This window comes from Oncorhynchus mykiss, chromosome 12 (assembly GCF_013265735.2).
Source record: "Oncorhynchus mykiss isolate Arlee chromosome 12, USDA_OmykA_1.1, whole genome shotgun sequence".
NCBI lineage: Eukaryota > Metazoa > Chordata > Actinopteri > Salmoniformes > Salmonidae > Oncorhynchus > Oncorhynchus mykiss.
Genome location: NC_048576.1, coordinates 44,894,311 through 44,914,133, shown reverse-complemented (window position 1 = coordinate 44,914,133; position 19,823 = coordinate 44,894,311). Strand labels below are relative to the sequence as shown.

Genomic DNA, 19,823 nt, shown 5'->3' with positions numbered 1-19,823 from the left:
CAATTGCAATCTTCTTATATTACTCTGTATGCTACTCAGTTTGAGAAGAGGATCCTCCTGCATCTCACATCTGATTGTATTTATTGAACTCTGCCTGCTGGACCCATAAGGCAAAAACTCTGTCACATCCAGGATGGAGTGTCATGTACTCCACCCGTTTTGCCACCTGACTGCACATGTCCATAACATTCAGTGGTGATTTTAGCATGTAAATCTTGCAGGGGCTAACTAAACATATCTTTTTTTTATGCAATCCGCTACACAACATTAAACAATACATTCATTGCACTATAATGTGACAAATGGTGCCCACAAACTGAAGGGGCCTACATAAAGCTATCCCAACAGCAGGGATATTACATAATTTATGCAGCAGCATACATTACATTTTTGGACTCACCTTGTTGTGCTGTGTTCACCTGAATAGGAAAGTGGCGCGACGGTCCTTCTGGTGAGCTCTAGATAGAGGCCCAAATTCCAAGTTGGATGACAGTTCAAAATTATTTTCCGTATTTACCCAGTTCCCAGTTGTCTTGAACTCACTGAAGTCTTAGGTTTCCGAGTTCCGAGTTTTCAGTTGTTTTGAACGTGGCAGAAGTCATGCTGGATTGACAGCATGACCAATGTATTAAAACCTTTCTGGCTCATGGCGTTATCCACTTTTTGGTTGTTACGATCTTGTCTCATCGCTGCAACTCCCTCACGGACTCGGCGAAGGTCGAGAGCCAAGCCACACTGCTTTTTGACACACTGCTCGCTTATCCCGGAAGCCAGCCTCACCAATGTGTCGGAGGACACTGTCGAACTGACGACCGGAGTCAGCTTGCAGCCGCCCGGCCCACCACAAGGAGTCGCTAGAGCACGATGAAACAAGGACATCCAAACCCTCCCCTAGCCCGGAGGATGCTGGGCCAATTGTGCACCGCCTCATGGGTCACCCGGTCACAGCAGGCTGGGATCGAACCCGGGCTGCAGTGGCGCCTTTGTTGTGTAATGTTTATGTCCAAGTTTTAATAAGGATCCGCCCCTTTCCCCCCCCAATTTTCTCCTAAAATGACATACACAAATCTAACTGCCTGTAGCTTAGGCCCTGAAGCAAGGATATGCATATTATTGGTACCATTGGAAAGGAAACACTTTGAGGTTTGTGGAAATGTGAAAGGAATGTAGGAGAATATAACACATTAGATCTGGTAAAAGATAATACAAAGAAAAAAAATCAACCGTATTGTATTTTTTTGTACCATCATCTTTGAAATGCAAGAGAAAGGCCATAATGTACTATTCCACCCAGGTGCAATCTATATTTTGGCCATTAGATAGCAGCAGCATATGTGCAAAGTTATATATTAGTCCAATGAACCATTATATTTCTGTTCAAAATGTTGTATAAAGACTGCTCAAATGTGCCTAATTTGTTTATTAATAACTTTTCATGTTCAAAATTATGCACTCTCCTCAAACAGTAGCATGGTATTATTTCACTGTAATAACTACTGTAAATTGGACAGTGCAGTTAGATTAATTTAAGCTTTCTGCCAATATCAGATATGTCTATGTCCTTGGAAATGTTCTTGTTACTTACAAACTCATGCTAATTGCATTAGCCTACATTAGCTCAACCGTCCTGTGGAAGAGACAACAATCCCAAAGAAGTTTTTATGATTATATATTTTTTACATTGTTTGTAAACTGATATGTGACACATATTAATGCCAAAATAACATGCAAAACAGGTGGGGCTCTGCCCCTGAATGACGTTTCACCACTGAATACATGATATAGACAGAAGGGACATATTCACCCACTGAAGACAGAACCTCGCCCAGAGAGCTGTGCATGTAAATGTGTTAGACAGCCAAATCCTTAGATTAGGGCAAATAGAAATACAAATGCATTCCAGTTCTGGTTAGACAGCTGAAGTTGTACTCTACACAAAGCTGATTTTGATTTGTTTAGTAAAGTGGAGGCATACTGTCTTTATAAGCACATCAATATGACATCTACAGCAAAAAAAATATTTAGTCTTTGTAACCCAACTAAAAAAAATGGTTGATGTATCAACACTCAAGGTGGGAGACGTTTGTGCCATGTCCACATGCAGTTTACACCTGTAGGGATATTAGTTTGATCTATCAGCGGACTTGAGACGAGACACAACGAGCCAGCTATAGAATATTATGTTGTAGAACAGCTGAGCTGACTGAAGACCGAAGTCATTCAACTCACACTAGTTTATATCGTTTCCACGGTAACATACACTCACAGTGGCCAGTTTATTAGGTACACCATCCCGTTCACGAGAATAGATTGCTCCTACAGTCAGTGAGTCACGTGGCTGTGGCTTGCTATATAAAGCAGGTAGACATTCAGTTACTGTTCGATTTAACGTTAGAATGGGAAAAATGAGTGACCTAAGCAACTTTGAGCGTCGGGATCCATTATCTAAGAAACGGCCGGCCCTCCTGGGCTTTTAATGCATAATGATTTCTAGAGTTTACCGCGAATGGCGCGACAAACAAAAAACATCCAATCAGCGGCAGTCCTGAGGGGGCGAAAACAGCTTGTTGATGAGAGAGGTGGAAGGAGAATGGCAAGAATCGTGCACAACTCGTTGATCCTTGTCATGAATGGGTTATTGCAGCAGACGACCACACCAGGTTCCACTCCTATCAGCTAAAAATAACAAGAAGCTGCTGCTACAGTGGGCATGCGATCACAAACACTGGACCATTGAGGAGTGGAAAAACATTGCTTGGTCCGTCGAATCACAGTTCCTGTTGCTTCATGCTGATGGCAGAGTCAGGATTTGGTGTAAGCCCATGGTCCCGTCCTGCCTGGTGTCAACAGTACAGGCTGATGGCCGTGGTGTACTGGTGTGGGGAATGTTTTCCTGTCACACGTTAGATCCCTTAATACCAATTGAGCAAAGATTGAACGCCACAGTATATTTGAACATTGTTGCTGACCAAACCCAATAGAACATCTTTGGGATAAGATGGAACGAGCTGTTCACAGCATGAATGTACCTCTGTCCAATCTGCAGCAACTGTGTGATGCCATCGCGTCAGCATGGACCAACACCCCTGTGGAACGTTTCTGTCACCTTGTAGAATCCATGCTCACAAAAAATGCAGGCTTTTCTGGAGGCAAAGGGGGTCCAACCCGGTACTATACTGAACAAAAATATAAATGCAATAATTTAGAGTTCATATAAGGAAATCAGTCAATTGAAATGAATTAATTAGGCCTTAGTCAATGGGTTTCACATGACTGGGCAGGGTGCAGCCATGGGTGGGCGCCAATCAGACAGAAATACTCCTGTGTAATGATCATGCTGTTTAATCAGCTTCTTGATATACCACATCTCTCAGGTGGCTGGATTATCTTGGCAAAGGAGAAATGCTCACTAATAGGGATGTAAGCAAATTCATGCACAACATTTTGAGAGAAATACGCTTTTTGTGTGTATGGAACATTTCTGGGATCTTTTATTTCAGCTCAGGAAACATGGGATCAATACTTTACATGTTGTGCTTATATTTACATTACGTGTACATTTACAGTACGTGTATATTTACATGACGTGATGAAACGTTGAAACTAAGTTGCAAGCTACTTTCGTAGCAAGGTGCTGTAGAATGAGTTACTTATGAAACACATTCCAGGCTCTTGCTATCTTGCCATAACTGATTTGGCAGAGATATGATATGATATGATAGCCAGCTGCAGCTATCTACAAGCTATGCTAGCTAGCTGCTGTCAGTTTGGCTAAACACAAGGTCAGGCTTTAGCAAACACATAGAACTAAATTAGCTGACCATGTTGAGATGGTGTGTCAGTCAGGAGGGGAGAAGTCCTCAACTTCAAATCTTTGTTCTATCCATAGCAACGCTAGCATAGCTTACCTCGCTGTACTCATTACTGCACTTGTTTGTTGTAATTGAATGGCAAAGACCCACATCAAACCCCACCCCCAAGACGACTCTTGTTTGCCTTCAGTCATTGGCCGCTAGTATTTCATAATGAGTATTGAGGAGATGAGAAGGAGGACGTTGGTAGAATGGGTTGATTTGTTTTGTGTATGTCATCCAGGACACAGACAGTCTTACAGACAACATAAAGCTCAACTACGCCCCTCTCTCTCCCTCTTACAGAACAGCTCGAATGAAGGTGGTGGTGGGCAAAAGAAGAACAGTGTGAGACACAAGCTGGTCTCTCTCACACTGAAGAGGAAGTCCAAGATCACTGAGGAGGTTTGTGTCTCATTATAGCTTTCATAATAATAATAATAGTAAAAAACATAATAATGATAGTATATGCCAGTTAGCATTACCGTGCTCTTACCAACTGAGCCACACAATCCCAAAAATAGTGGGTTGGACCAACATTCTTGTTGCTGTTTATGGATATTCCCATGTTAATATTTGACAGATTATAAGGGTACTCTGATTTGTTATGGGGGTGTTCAGCATCTGTGGGTACCCCTGTAATCCAAACCCCCCGTTGCCAACTCAGCATTTACCAATACCAATGTTCCCTGTTGGCACCGCCTCCTCTTCTCCCCTATAGGTGACCCGGCGTTTGATGGACGGTGATTACAGCCTACAGGGAAACAGCATGTTGGAGGACCGGCCCACCTCCAACCTGGAGAAGCTGCACTTCATCATCGGCAACGGCATCCTAAGGCCCGTCCTCAGGTGACCTACGACCCTTTGACTTATTCTACCAATTACTCAGAAATACTTTTTCTCTGCATTCTTAATCTGTTCTTTCCATGCCTCCTCTCCTTCATTGATGATCTGAGCTTCCACCATAGTGTTTGGATGTTGGTCGCCACCTTAAGTGCAACCTCGACAAAATGGAGCTGCTCTTCTTCCCGGGGAACGCCTGCCCGCTCTGAGACCTTTCCATCACAGTTGATAACTCCACGGTGCCCCTTGGCGTGACCCTGGACAACACCCTGTCGTTCTCTTCAAATCAAATCAAATCAAATCAAATCAAATACATCAAAGCAGATACTCACTCCTGCAGGTTCATGCTCTACAACATCCGTAAAGTATGACCTTTCCTCACACAGGAAGCGGCCAGGTCCTAATCCATGCACTTGTCATCTCCCATCTAGACTAATGCAACTCTCTGTTGGCTCACCGCTTGTGCCATAAAACCGCTGCAACTTATCTAGAATGCCGCATCCCACCTGTTCAACCCATGTCACCTGGCTCCTCCCCACACTCCACTGGCTTCGATTCGAAGCTCGCATCATCTTCAAGACCCTGGTGCTTGCCAACGGCCCAACAAGAGAACTGCCCATCCCTACCTTCAGGCTATGCTCAAACCCTACACCCCAACCCGAACACTCCGTTCTGCCACCTCTGGTCACTTGGCCCTCCCACCGCTACAGGAAGGCAGCTCCCACTCAGCCCAGTCAAAGCTCTTCTCTGTTCTGGTACCCCAATGTTCAGGACAGCGTCAGGACAGCGTCAGGACAGCGGAGTCCCTGCCCATCTTCCAAAAATGTCTGAAACACTACCTCTTTAAAGAGTACACTATCTTAAATAACTCCCACCTAGTTTTTGGCTAGTATCACAGACTTAGCTGATAAATACTTTGTTGAGGGAAAATGTACAACAATTGTCATATGTTATTGTCTCACCTAGCTACAGTATTTTAAGATGAATGCACTAATTGTTAGTCGCACTGGATAAGAGCATCTGCTAAATTACGTAAATGTAATTGTTTGCACCTGTCACAAAGAAATGATTAAGTAATATATTGGACGTGTATTCTAAGTGGTATGCTAGTTTGAATATGGGGACCCCTAACCATCACTGTTATTGGCTGTCTGTTGTGTCTATTACCAGGGATGAGATCTACTGTCAGATCTGTAAGCAGCTGACCCAGAACCCATCTAAGAGTAGCCATGCACGTGGCTGGATCCTGCTCTCTCTCTGCGCTGGCTGCTTCGCTCCCTCTGAGAAGTTTGTCAAAGTAAGACCCTCGTGTTTTTGCTAACACACACACAGCGTATATACACACGTATGCATATATGGGTGCGAACACACACACACCAACACCTCTCGTTTGTCTTGGTCTACTCCGGATGAATTGAAAGTGGATCCACTGAATGTGCCCCAGGATGTCTCATTGGTCTTTAACCCCTGAGACCCCCCCCCCTTCTCCCTCCGTCAGTATTTGCGCACGTTCATGATCAGTGGTCCGCCAGGCTACGCTCCATACTGCGAGGAGAGGTTGAGGAGGACCTTTGTGAACTGCACCAGGACCCAGCCACCATCTTGGCTCGAGCTGCAGGTACGCACAGATCTAGGATCAGTGAATCATGGGGGAAGTTCTGAACCATATTAGGTGGAAAATGCTAAATTGAGATCAGTGTCCAATTGTCATACTAAAAGTAAAGATACCTTCATATAAAATTACTCAAGTAAAAGTGAACGTTAGCCAGTAAAATACTACTTGAGTAAAAAAGTATTTGTTTTTCAAAAGTAAATGTTATTGCTAAAATATACTTAAGTATCCAAAGTAGAAGTATAAATCATTTCAAATACCTTATATTAAGCAAACCAGACGGCACGATGTTCTTGTTTTTAAAATTTACGGATAGCCAGGAGCACACTCCAACACTCAGACATCATTTACAAACAAAGCATTTGTGTTTATTGAGTCCGCCAGACCAGATGCAGTAAGGATGACCAGGGATTTTCTCTTTAAGTGCTTGAATTAGACCATTTTCCTGTCCTGCTAAGGATTCAAAATGTAATGAGTACTTTTGGGTGTCAGGGAAAATGTATGGAGTAGAAAGTACATTGTTTGCTTTAGGAATGTAGTAGAGTAAAAGTAATCAAAAATATAAATAGTAAAGTACAGATACCCCCCCAAAATACTTAATTAGTACGTTCAAGTATTTTTACTTAAGTACTTTACACCACTGCAAATATATTGCCACCCTTGCACTTAAATGATTTCCTATTTCTTCAAAAATGTGTTGAAATTTAAATTAAACTTTTGGTCACCACACCTTGTTATGGAATTTTCTGCATTGCAGAACCAATACAATTTTTGTAACCTAAGTATAGCATTTTAATTGAGAAAATAAAGACAAATGGCATAGATTACATTATTTGCACCCCGGAGCTAGGACTTGGTTGCACAGCCTTTGGCCAAGTGTGCTGCTGACAAACACCGACTTTTCAGCAGCAGACTGCTCTAATTCTTCAATGTTGGAGGGGTGCCCTCCGCCAACTGCTGTGCTCAGATCTCTCCATAGGTTTTAGATATGATTCAGATCTGGACTCTACGCTGGCCATTCCAGAACAGTTCAGCATCGCTTCTTGAACCATTCCTGGGTGCTTTTTGATGTGCTGCTGGAAGACACACAACATTCAATGGAGACCCAGTTTTTGGATGCTGGGTTGAACATTTGACACCTGATAATCTTCTGATTTCATGATGCCTTGCACGTGTTCAAGGCCCCCAGTACCAGAGGCAGCAAATCAATCTCACAGCATTCTCAAACCTCCCACGTCTTTGATTGTAGGGAGGGTGTTATTATCATTCGGTTTGCTGCTGAAGAGTGGGAATTATTGTCAGTAGTAACGTGCAGTAAGCTTATTGATAGCTACAAGAAGCATTTGTTGGCAGTTATATTGGCCAAATGCGGTGCAACTAAGTACTAGCTCCGGGGTGAAAATCAATTTGTCTATGCCGTTTGTCTTTATTTTCTACATGAAAATGGTAAACTTAAGTTAACAAATATATAATTGGTTTTGCAATGTTGAAAAGTGACGCAGCGTTTTAAGGCACTGCGTCTCAGTGCTAGAGCCGTCACTACAGACACTACAGTTTGAATCCAGGCTGTATCACAACCGGTCGTGATTGGGAGTCCCATAGGGCGGCACATAATTGGCTCAGCGTCGTCTGGGTTTGACCGGTGTAGGCCGTCATTGTAAATAACAATTTGTTCTTAACTGACTTGCCTAGTTAAATAAAGGTTAAATTCAATAAAACATCATATCAATTTAAACCAAATTATGTAAAAATGTTGAATTATTTAAGAAAAGTGCAAGGGTGCCCATATTTTTACTGTCTGGTTTTAGACATTCAAGCGTAGCCTGGAGTTCTTTTTTTAATCAAAAATAATCACCCCCCCCCCCCCCCCCCCCCCCCAGGCTACTAAGTCGAAGAAACCCATCATGTTGCCAGTGACCTTCATGGATGGCACCACTAAGACCCTGCTGACTGACTCAGCCACCACAGCCAACGAGCTGTGTAATTCCCTGGCCGACAAGATCAGCCTCCAAGACCGCTTCGGTTTCTCCCTCTTCATCGCCCTGTTTGACAAGGTACTGGACTGGACCTCACTCGCTTCATCTGAGCGAGAGACTTGTGTAGATGTGCACACACACACGCATGTATACAAGCAGGGACCCACTCACTCTTGCTTACTCAATAACTCACTCAAGCTTACGGTCTCACAAACTTGTTTGAGAAGCTATCGAGTCCAGGTTAATTAACAATGTTGAATGTCCATTCTTCCCCCTCTCCCCCCAGGTATCCTCATTGGGCAGCGGCAGCGACCATGTGATGGATGCCGTGTCGCAGTGCGAGCAATATGCCAAGGAGCAGGGTGCCCAGGAGAGGAATGCTCCCTGGCGCCTTTTCTTCAGGAAGGAGATCTTCACGCCCTGGCACAATCCTGGCGACGACAGTGTGGCCACCAACCTCATCTACCAGCAGACTGTCCGGGGAGTCAAGTTCGGCGAGTACCGCTGCGAGAGGGTGAGTGGGGAATGAGGGCAGAGGGATGAAGGCATGTATGAGGAGGGAGGTTAGAGGTGAGAGATTTGGGGAATTGCTCTTTGATTGTGTCTTTTCCACTCTTCTTCTTTGCTCTTTTACAGGTTAATGAATGATATGAGATGGCGTTTTTATGTTGAATTTAGTTCATGCTGATGTTCATTGAACAAAAATGTCTAAACGTCTAAAGTGTTGGTCCCATGTTTCATGAGCTGAAATAAAAGATCCCAGAGATGTTCCATATGCACAAAAAAACGTATATTTCCCTTAATTCTGTGTACAAATTTGTTTTCATCCCTGTTAGTGAGCATTTCTCATTTGCCAAGATAATCGATCCACCTGAGGTGTGGCATATCAAGAAGCTGATTTAAACAGCATGATCATTACACAGGTGCACCTTGTGCTGGGGACAATAAAAGGCCATACTAAAATGTGCAGTTTTGTAACACGACACACTACTTTTTTAAGGTGTCTGTGACCAACATATCAATTTCTGTATTCCCAGTCATGTGAAATCCACAGATTAGGGCCTAATGAATTTATTTCAATTGACTAATTTCCTTATATGAACTGCATCTTTGAAATTGTGCATGCTATCTTTTTATTTTTGTTCAGTGTATATGTGAATGCACATTCATGCCTAATGTTTTTTTTGTAAAATATGAAAGTGTTAAAGCTTCCCCTTATCTCTCACTCCATCTATCCACTCTCAATCCTCTCTCTTGCTCAGGACGAGGATCTGGCGGAGCTGGCGTCTCAGCAATACTACGTAGAATATGGCTCAGAGATCCTCCAAGAGCGCCTCCTCAACCTCATCCCCTCCTACATCCCTGACCGTGAAATCAGCTCAGCCAAGACCACTGACAAGTGGGCCCAGCTAGTTGTCTCTTCCCACAAAAAGGTAGATGTCCCCCAAGGATCAGTCTCAGTGCCCTTCACTTTCTGACCCCAAATCTGTTTCTTGTGCTCTTACAACAGGATTTGTCCTTTGAACTATTTGTCACTATAATCAGGGATGTCGTGGGTAAACACATGTAAGCACTTTTTCCACTGCTTATGCTTTAGTGAATAGCGTTTAAGCGTCTACTACGCCAAATTATTGTTTTCTGAATTAGCATTTGTTAATCGTTGCCGTCATATCAATCAGCGTTCAGTGTTTATCCACATTTGTTTTTACCGCTATAACTTGACTATATTGTCCTATGAACAGTATATACGTTCACACACCCAGTTTTCAAACAGTCTCTCTAACCCCTCCTCTGCCTCAGGGAGTTTACACCCAGAAGAGGTTGGACCCTCAGAAGGTGAAAGAGGACGTGGTTGACTTTGCTCGTTTCAAGTGGCCTTTACTCTTCTCACGCTTCTACGAGGCCTTCAAGTTTTCAGGTAAGTCTACTGTTGATATTTATGGGAGTTTTGGCCAATTTAATACAAGGAATGTTACACTAATGATATTTCTGAGAAAGACCTGTATCGTATCCATGATATCATGACTAAACGTAGGTTGAAATGACCTCTAAGTAAACTTTGAACCCCTCAGGACCCAGCCTGCCTAAGAATGATGTCATTGTAGCAGTGAACTGGACCGGGGTCTACTTTGTGGATGAGCAGGAGCAGGTCCTTTTGGAACTCTCTTTCCCAGAGATCACTGCTGTGTCCAGTAGCAGGTAATGCTGCTACTATTCCTGTCTTTCAATAGACTGTAGTCATTATTCGTCAATGATAATTAGATATGTTTTCATTCAGTTGGTTGGGGGGAGGTGTAATGCAAATAGTCTGGGTAGCCATTTGACTAGATGTTCAGGAGTCTTATGGCTTGGGGAAAGAAGCAGTTTAGAAGCTTCTTGGACCTAGACTTGGTGCTCCGGTACCGCTTGACGTGTGGTAGCAGAGAGAACAGGTTATGACTAGGGTGGCTTTTAGGGCTTTCCTCTGATACCACCTGGTATAGAAGTCCTGGATGGCAGGAAGCTTGGCCCCAGTGATGTACTGGGCTGTTCGCACTACCCTCTGAGGTGCCTTACGGTCGAAGGCTGAGCAGTTGCCATACCAGGCAGTGATGCAACCAGTCAGGATGCTCTCGATGGTGCAGCTGTAGAACCTTTTGAGGATCTGAGGACCCATGCCAAATCATTTCAGTCTCCTGAGGGGGAATAGGTTTTGTCGTGCCCGCTTCACGACTGTCATGGTGTGCTTGGACCATGTTAGATTGTTGGTGATGTAGACACCAAGGAACCTGAAGCTCTCAACCTGCTCCACTCAGCTCCGTCGATGAGAATGGGGGTGTGCACGGTCCTCTTTTTCCTGTAGTCCACAATCATCTCCTTTGTCTTGATCACGTTGAGGGAGAGGTTGTTATCCTGGCACCACACTGCCAGGTCTCTGACCTCCTCCCCGTAGGCTGTCTCGTTGTTGTCGGTGATCAGGCCTACCACTGTTGTGTCATTGGCAAATTTAATGAGGGTGTTGGAGTCGTGCCTGGACGTGCAGTCATGAGTGAACAGGGAGTACAGGAGAGGGCTGAGCACACAACCCTGAGGGACCCTGTGTTGAGGATCAGGGTGGCGGATGTGTTGTTACCTACCCTGCCCGTCAGGAATTCCAGGATCCAGTTGCAGAGGGAGGTGTTTAGTCCCAGGGTCCTTAGCTTATTGATGAGCTTTGAGGGCACTATGGTGTTGAACGCTGAGCTGTAGTCAATGAATAGCATTCTCACATACAGTGCCTTGCGAAAGTATTCGGCCCCCTTGAACTTTGCGACATATCCAGGCGACATATCCAGGTGTTAGAATGGCCAAGTCAAAGTCCAGACCTGAATCCAATTGAGAATCTGTGGAAAGAACTGAAAACTGCTGTTCACAAATGCTCTCCATCCAACCTCACTGAGCTCGAGCTGTTTTGCAAGGAGGAATGGGAAAAAATGTCAGTCTCTCGATGTGCAAAACTGATAGAGACATACCCCAAGCGACTTACAGCTGTAATCGCAGCAAAAGGTGGTGCTACAAAGTATTAACTTAAGGGGGCTGAATAATTTTGCATGCCCAATTTTTCAGTTTTTGATTTGTTAAAAAAGTTTGAAATATCCAATAAATGTCGTTCCACTTCATGATTGTGTCCCACTTGTTGTTGATTCTTCACAAAAAAATACAGTTTTATATCTTTATGTTTGAAGCCTGAAATGTGGCAAAAGGTCGCAAAGTTCAAGGGGGCCGAATACTTTCGCAAGGCACTGTAGGTGTTCCTTTTGTCCAGGTGGGAAAGTGCAGTGTGGACTGCATCATCTGTGGATCTGTTGGGGCGGTATGCAAATTGGAGTGGGTCTAGGGTTTCTGGGATGATGGTGTTGATGTGATCCATGACCAGCCATTCAAAGCGCTTCATGGCTACAGACGTGAGTGCTACGGGTCGGTAGTCATTTAGGCAGGTTACCTTAGGCAGAGGCACTATGGTCGTCTGCTTGAAACATGTTGATATTACAGACTCGTGCAGGGAGAGGTTGAAAATGTCAGTGAAGACACTTGCTAGTTGGTCAGCGCATGCTCGCAGTAATGATTGTAACGATAAGAAATATGTATTTTTTTCAGTTGTAATATACAAAGCTTGTGATTTTATACAACAAACTAAAATATGGAAAGATGAATGAAAAAAATAGTATTTTCACATGTTTAGACCCATATAAAATATAAGTACAACAGTATTATAATCTGTATCATTGTTTTGATATTGTAAGAATAATTTCCCTTGACAGAGGGGGTAAGCTCCAGGGCCAGAGCTTCTCGCTGGCCACCATCAAAGGAGACGAGTACACGTTCACCTCAAACAATGCAGAGGACATCTGTGAGCTTATTGTGACCTTTTTGGAAGGCCTCAGGAAGAGGTCAAAGTTTGTGGTGGCGCTGCTGGACTGCCCCAACCCCGGTAAGTAACCTACTATCAAAGGAGACGTTATTTGCCTGTACGTTATTTACTTATTAGGTTTATTACCCAGGGGCAATGCACATTGATCAACATTGGAAACACTTTTTAAGAACAAGTCATGATTGTCATCAAAGCAAACAAGGGAAAGTATGGTAAATGACTGTGGTTTTGTTGGTGTTTTCTTGTACAGAGGCATGTTTTTCAGCACCACCACACATGACTTTCCCTCACAGGGGACAATAAAGTTATTTGAATGGAATTTCCATTGTATTGAATGTTGTGTTCCCTTAGCGGGCGGCGAGGACTCCACCTTCCTCAGTTTTTCCAAGGGCGACCTGATCCTATTGGACGAGCACTGTGGCGAGCAGGTCATGACCTCGGGGTGGGCTCACGGGGTCAACGACAGGACCAAGCAGCGGGGGGACTTTCCGGCCGACTGCGTCTACGTCCTTCCCACCTTCACCCGGCCGCAGTATGACATCGTGGTGAGTGACCTTATGACTAGGGTTGCAAAATTTCCTGTCATTTTCCAAAGTTCCAGGAACTTCTAGAAACTGTACTCATGGGTCATTTTGGAAATCTATGGAAACTTGGGGGATTTATACCGCAATATGACGTTGTGGTGATTATGACCTCAGGAATTGCCAAGCTCCATACTGCCTTTACAGCTCCTATTCTGTAGTTTCTCTTTTACTGAAGTTTTTCTTTCTCTCTCTTTTCCTCTCTGCTCCCTTCCCTCTCCATCTCTCTCTTTCTTCTGCTCCCTCTCCTCTCCATTCTCGTCCCTTTTTTCTCCATCTCACTCTTCCTCTCTCTTTTGCTCCCTTCCCTCTGCATCTCTCTCCCCCCTCTCTCTCTTTGCTAGGCTCTGGTAACTATGACTCCAGACCAGAGAAGAGAGTCCATCAACCTGTCCCAGACGGCCCTGGCTGAGAGTGAGGACAAGGTCAAGCCTTACACCCTAGAGGAGTTCTCCTACGACTACTTCAGGTAGCCACACTCACATGCACACTCACACGCACATGCACACTCACTCACCTCTTACACACTCACTCTTCTCTTCCCCCCCTCTAGACCCCCTCCTAAGAGCACTCTGAGCAGGGTGATGATCACTAAGGGCCGGGGGAAGGAGCGTCTGTGGTGTTGCACCAGGGAGCCCCTCAAACAGCCTCTGCTAAAGAAGGTGCTGGCCCAGGAAGAGCTCTCCCAGGAGGCTCAACTGGCCTTCGTTGATATCCTTACTGCCTTGCAGCCATTGTGTATCGAATACTTTTTTATACTTCATACACAAATCATCTTAAAGTAACTTTATTGAGCTACACAAACAATTTTAAATACATGTTTATTTTATTTTTTATTTCACCTTTATTTAACCAGGTAGGCCAGTTGAGAACATGTTCTCATTTACAACTGTGACCTGGCCAAGATAAAGCAAAGATGTGCGACAAAAACAACAACACAGAGTTACACATAAACAAACATACAGTCAATAACACAGTAGAGATATCTATGTACTGTGTGTGCAAATGTAGAAGATTAGGGAGGTAAGGCAATAAATAGGCCATAGAGGCAAAATAATTACAATTTAGCATTAACACTGTAATGATAGATGTGCGGATTATGTGCAAGTAGAGATACTGGGGTCCAAAAGAGCAAGAGGATAAACAACAATATGGGGATGAGGTAGTTGGGTGTGCTATTTACAGATTGGCTGTGTACAGGTACAGTGATCAGTAAGCTGCTCTGACAGCTGATGCTTAAAGTTGGAGAGGGAGATATAAGACTCCAGCTCCAGTGATTTTTGCTTTTCGTTCCAGTCATTGGCAGCAGAGAACTGGAAGGAAAGGCGGCCAAAGGAGGTGTTGGATTTGGGGATGACCTGTGAAATATACCTGCAGGAGCCCGTGCTACGGGTGGGTGTTGCTATGGTGACCAGTGAGCTGAGATAAGGCGGCGCTTTATCGAGCAAAGACTTATAGATGACCTGAAGCCAGCGGGTTTGGCGACGAATATGTAGTGAGGGCCAGTCAACGAGAGCATACAGGTTGCAGTGGTGGGTAGTATATGGGGCTTTGGTGACAAAACGGATGGCACTATGATAGACTACAACCAGTTTGCTGAGTAGAGTGTTGAAGGCTATTTTGTAAATGACATCGCTGAAGTCAAGGATCAGTAGGATAGTCAGTTTTACGAGGGTATGTTTGGCAACATGAGTGAAGAAGGCTTTGTTGCGAAATAGGTAGCCAATTCGAGATTTAATTTTGGATTGGAGATGCTTAATGTTAGTCTGCAAGTAGAGTTTACAGTCTAACCAGACACTTAGGTATTTGTAGTTGTCCACATATTCTAGGTCAGAACCGTCAAGAGTAGTGATGCTAGTCGGGCGGGCGAGTGCGGGCAATAATTGGTTACACAGCATGCATTTAGTTTTACTAGCATTTAAAAGCAGTTAGAGGCCACGGAAGGAGAGTTGTATGGCATTGACGCTCGTTTGGAGGTTTGTTAACAGTGTCCAAAGAAGGGCCAGAAGTATACAGAATGGTGTCGTCTGTGTAGAGGTGGATCAGAGAATCACCAGCAGTAAGAGCGACATCATTGATATATACAGAGAAAAGAGTCAGCCCGAGAATTGAACCCTGTGGCACCCCCATAGAGGCTGCCAGAGGTCCGGACAACAGGCCCTCCAATTTGACACACTGAATTCTATCTGAGAAATAGTTGGTGAACCAGGCGAGGCAGTCATTTGAGTCTGTCGATAAGAATGCGGTGATTGACACAGTCGAAAGCTTTGGCCAAGTCGATGATGACGGCTGCACAGTACTGTCTTTTATCGATGGTGGTTATGATATAGTTTAGGACTTTGAGCCTGGCTGAGGTGCAGCCATGACCAGCTCGGAAACCAGATTGCATAGTGGAGAAGGTACGGTGGGATTCGAAATGGTCGGTGATCTGTTTGTTAACTTGGCTTTCGAAGATTTTAGAAAGGCAGGGCAGGATGGATATAGGTCTATAGCAGTTTGGGTCTAGAGTGTCTCACCCTTTGAAGAGGGGTTACATTACGTTTAACATATTGACGTGCATTGATTTTTGGATGCTAAACCGTTAGCATTTGGAGACAATGGCCAGCTATCTAACCTTGCCCATAGACTGCCTACTGGGTAATGAAACCAATCTGTAATTTGGGTGAACTATCCCTTTAAATGTGATGCAAACCTCAACAGGTCATGGTAGCAGGTAGCCTAGTGGTTAGAGCGTTGGACTAGTAACCGAAAGGTTGCAAGATCGAATCCCTGAGCTGATAAGGTAAAAATCTGTCGTTCTGCCCATGAACAAGGCAGTTAACCCACTGTTCCTAGGCCGTCATTGAAAATAAGAATTTGTTCTTAACAGACCTGCCTAGTTAAATAAAAGGTAAAATAAATTATGTACAGTGCCTTCGGAAAGTATTCTGACCCCTTAACTTTTTCCACATTTCTTTACGTTACAGCCTTATTCTAAAATGGATTAAATAAATAAAAATCCTCAGCAATCTATACAAAATACCCCATAATGACAAAGCAAAAACAAGTGTTTTGACATTTAAAACAGAGGTACCTTATTTACATAAGTATTCAGACACTTTGCCACGAGACTCGAAATTTAGCTCAGGTGCATCCTGTTTTCATTGATCATCCTTGAGATGTTTCTATACAGAGTCCTTCTGTGGTGAATTTAATTGATTGTATATTATTTGGAAAGGCACATACCTGTCTATACAAGGTCCCACAGTTGATAGTGCATGTCAGAGAAAAACCCAGCCTTGACATCGATGGAATTGTCTATAGAGCTCTGAGACAGGATTGTGTCGAGGCCATTCCTCAGTAAAAGGCATATGACAGCCTGCTTGGAGTTTGCCAAAAGTTACCTAAACAAGATTCTCTGGTATGATTAAACCAAGATTGAACTTTTCGTCCTGAATAGCCAAGCTTCACGTCTGGAGGAAGCTTGGCACCATCCCTGCAGTGAAACATGGTGGTGGCAGCACCATGCTAAGGGGATGTTTTTCAGTGGCAGGGACTGGGAGACTATTCAGGATGGAGGCACAGATGAACAGAGCAAAGTACAGAGAGATCCTTGATGAAAACCAGCTCCAGAGCACTCAGGACATCAGACTGGGGCGAAGGTTCACCTTCCAACAGGACAACGACCCAAAGCACACAGCCAAGACAGCGCAGGAGTGACATCGGGACAAGACTCTGAATGTCCTTGAGTCGCCCAGCCAGTTCCCAGACTTGAACCAGATCGAACAACTCTGGAGAGACCTTAAAATAGCTGTAAAGCATCACTCCCCATCCAACCTGACAGAGCTTGAGAGTATCTGCAGAGAAGAATGGGAGAAACTTCTCAAATACAGGTGTGCCAAGCTTGTAGTAATGCATCATGGTTTTATGTCTGTGTTTAGCGTGTGTGGCCTTGTGGTCAATGTTTTGTCATGGTCCTTGACCGCTCCCCTGCACCCCTGATGAAGTATATGGGTGACTACCCGTCCAAGCGAGCACGTTCGGTCAACGAGCTGACCGACCAGATCTTTGAGGGAGCGCTGAAGGCAGAGCCACTCAAAGACGAGATCTACTGTCAGATCCTCAAACAGATCACAGAGAACCACATCAAGTATGTCTGACTGTGCAGTCTACACACACATGTACTCTCTCAGGGATGTTGTGGTCATATGGGGATTGACCATGGTGCGTATGTGGCTGTGGCGTGTCTGCCTGCCTGCATGTGTTTGTCTGCCTGCCTGTGTGTGTGTGTGTGGGTGGGTGTGCAGGTACAGTGAGGAGAAGGGCTGGGAGCTGCTGTGGCTTTGTACAGGTCTGTTCCCCCCCAGTAACATTCTGCTACCCCACGTCCAGAAGTTCCTCCAGGCTAAGAAGCACCACCACCTCGCCCCCGACTGCATGCAGAGACTCCAGAAGGCCTTACGGTATATCTTACCCGCTTGTAAAGTATATTTGCTTTAAGTGTTTTGACATATACACACATTACAGGCTCAACCATTTTGGCAAAAGTATCATTTTATTTAATTGAGTTTCTCAGCTATGTAAACAGAGGAGAAAAAGACTGATGTATTTACGCAAGGGACAAATCCTAATTTGAGATCCATGCAAGATTTACAAAAACATTTGAGTTATGTGTGTGGATCTCAAGTAAGGATTCGGCTCTTAACTCGAGAGCCACTTAAGATCCATGCCATCTTACTCATATTCCTTCCTTTGTCTCTATTGTCTTCCTCTGGGTGAACTAACAGTCCAACAGTAATTGTATCATGATGTACTACAGTACCCATACTGCTCTGTACCCATAATGCTCTCTCTTTACTAATACAGTAATGGATCCAGGAAGTACCCGCCTCACCTGGTGGAGGTGGAGGCCATCCAGCACAAGACCACGCAGATCTTTCACAAAGTGTTCTTCCCCGATAACACAGATGAGGTGAGAGGTCAACCTCATCAATGTTGTTACAAAGTCGCAATGGCACAATGAAGCCCAAAACATGAAGTCAACATTGAGACAATGTTGTGTGTTTGCTGGGTAACAGAGACAAATACAGCACACATGCTGACTTATTCTAACCTGGAACGTATTGTGTGGTCAATTTTATTGCAAATAGTGTAAATGTAGCTTTTTTTTACAGGCTTTCAAGGTGGAGTCGAGCACCAAGGCCAAAGAGTTCTCTCTGAACATCTCAGGCAGACTGCTCCTCAAGTCTTCTGAGGGCTTCAGCCTGTTTGTCAAGATCACTGACAAGGTACACTACTAGTATACGACCGATATTACATCTGAAATCCACAGTGGTGAAACTGCCACGTCCATTTGTGATATTACAACAACACAGAAACTACTTCAAACAAAGAACACCGTTTTTTTTCTCCCTCGGACATCATTGCAGGTGTGATAAAACAGCAGAATATGTACTGGGACTTTTTTTTACAATGATGCTGGATGCGCCTCTCCTCCATTTCATCAACAAAACTAAAATAATAAAAAAAGGCGCTGGGGTGAACAGTGCGGCTGTTTCCCCTTTTACTGATAAAAACTGGTTGCAATGACGTCATTAGGACGTGTTTTTTAAAAACTTTGTGGTCAGGTTGTATACTGGTTGTAAAATGATGTTTTTTAAACATGACGTATTTAACTTGTTGTAATCTGTTTATATGACCAGATAACAACCAACATATTACATCTTTCCCTGACTTCTTGATGACTTCATGAAAAAAGACTTCTCCTGTTTGCAATCTGGTCATGTCTGGTTGTAATCCAATGTTTCCACAACTAGAGAACAACTTTACAACCAGAAAATTACGTCATTATGACCCATGCAAAAGTTTGCCCTCTGGATCAGTACAAGACTGAGTTCTTATAACATACAAAAATACACCCAAATAATATATATAATTTCATAATATTTATCCAAATTATATACAGTATATTACAGTATGAGTCACAGATCTTAATCATTCAAAACAGGGCTGTTTTGAAGGATTCTATACCTCTCTCTACCTCCACTAGGAGTTTACACCAATTTTATTTTTGTAAGATTTCACTACTGTCCGAATGTGAGGGTGATTCAAATTCTAGATAAACTGTATCAATATTTATGTTTGACCTTTGACCTTTGCTGGTTGTTTCCAGGTCATCAGTGTGCCTGAGGGGGATTTCTTCTTTGACTTTGTAAGGCATCTGACCGACTGGATCAAAAAAGCTAGACCCGCAAAGGACGGTAAAGACATGTCTTGACTGTAGAGGGCCCTAGATTCAGTAGAAAGGTAGCGTAGCCTAGTGGTTAGAGCGTAGCCTAGTGGTTAGAGCGTAGCCTAGTGGTTAGAGCGTAGCCTAGTGGTTAGAGCGTAGCCTAGTGGTTAGAGCGTAGCCTAGTGGTTAGAGCGTAGCCTAGTGGTTAGAGTGTTAGTGTTGAACTAGTAACCGAAAGGCAGCAAGTTCAAATCCCCTAGCTGACAAGGTACAAATCTGTTGTTCTGCCCCTGAACAAGGCAGTTAACCCACTGTTCCTTGAAAATAAGAATTTGTTCTTAACTGACTTGCCTAGTTAA

General features: G+C 43.9%; 1 protein-coding gene across 1 annotated transcript in view; it reads left to right on the top strand.

Annotated features, from left to right (window-relative positions):
• Positions 1-19,823, top strand: part of LOC110537668 (unconventional myosin-VIIa) — an 81,809-nt gene that overhangs the window by 51,468 nt on the left and 10,518 nt on the right. Inside the window, exons 26-43 of the mRNA XM_036937636.1 lie at positions 4,158-4,256; positions 4,573-4,700; positions 5,865-5,991; positions 6,193-6,312; positions 8,187-8,360; positions 8,569-8,796; positions 9,545-9,715; positions 10,083-10,200; positions 10,355-10,481; positions 12,563-12,732; positions 13,024-13,217; positions 13,598-13,722; positions 13,807-13,964; positions 17,229-17,382; positions 17,540-17,695; positions 18,099-18,204; positions 18,407-18,520; positions 19,405-19,492. Coding sequence (XP_036793531.1) covers positions 4,158-4,256; positions 4,573-4,700; positions 5,865-5,991; positions 6,193-6,312; positions 8,187-8,360; positions 8,569-8,796; positions 9,545-9,715; positions 10,083-10,200; positions 10,355-10,481; positions 12,563-12,732; positions 13,024-13,217; positions 13,598-13,722; positions 13,807-13,964; positions 17,229-17,382; positions 17,540-17,695; positions 18,099-18,204; positions 18,407-18,520; positions 19,405-19,492 — 2,557 coding nt within the window. The remainder of the gene's footprint in view (positions 1-4,157; positions 4,257-4,572; positions 4,701-5,864; positions 5,992-6,192; positions 6,313-8,186; positions 8,361-8,568; positions 8,797-9,544; positions 9,716-10,082; positions 10,201-10,354; positions 10,482-12,562; positions 12,733-13,023; positions 13,218-13,597; positions 13,723-13,806; positions 13,965-17,228; positions 17,383-17,539; positions 17,696-18,098; positions 18,205-18,406; positions 18,521-19,404; positions 19,493-19,823) is intronic.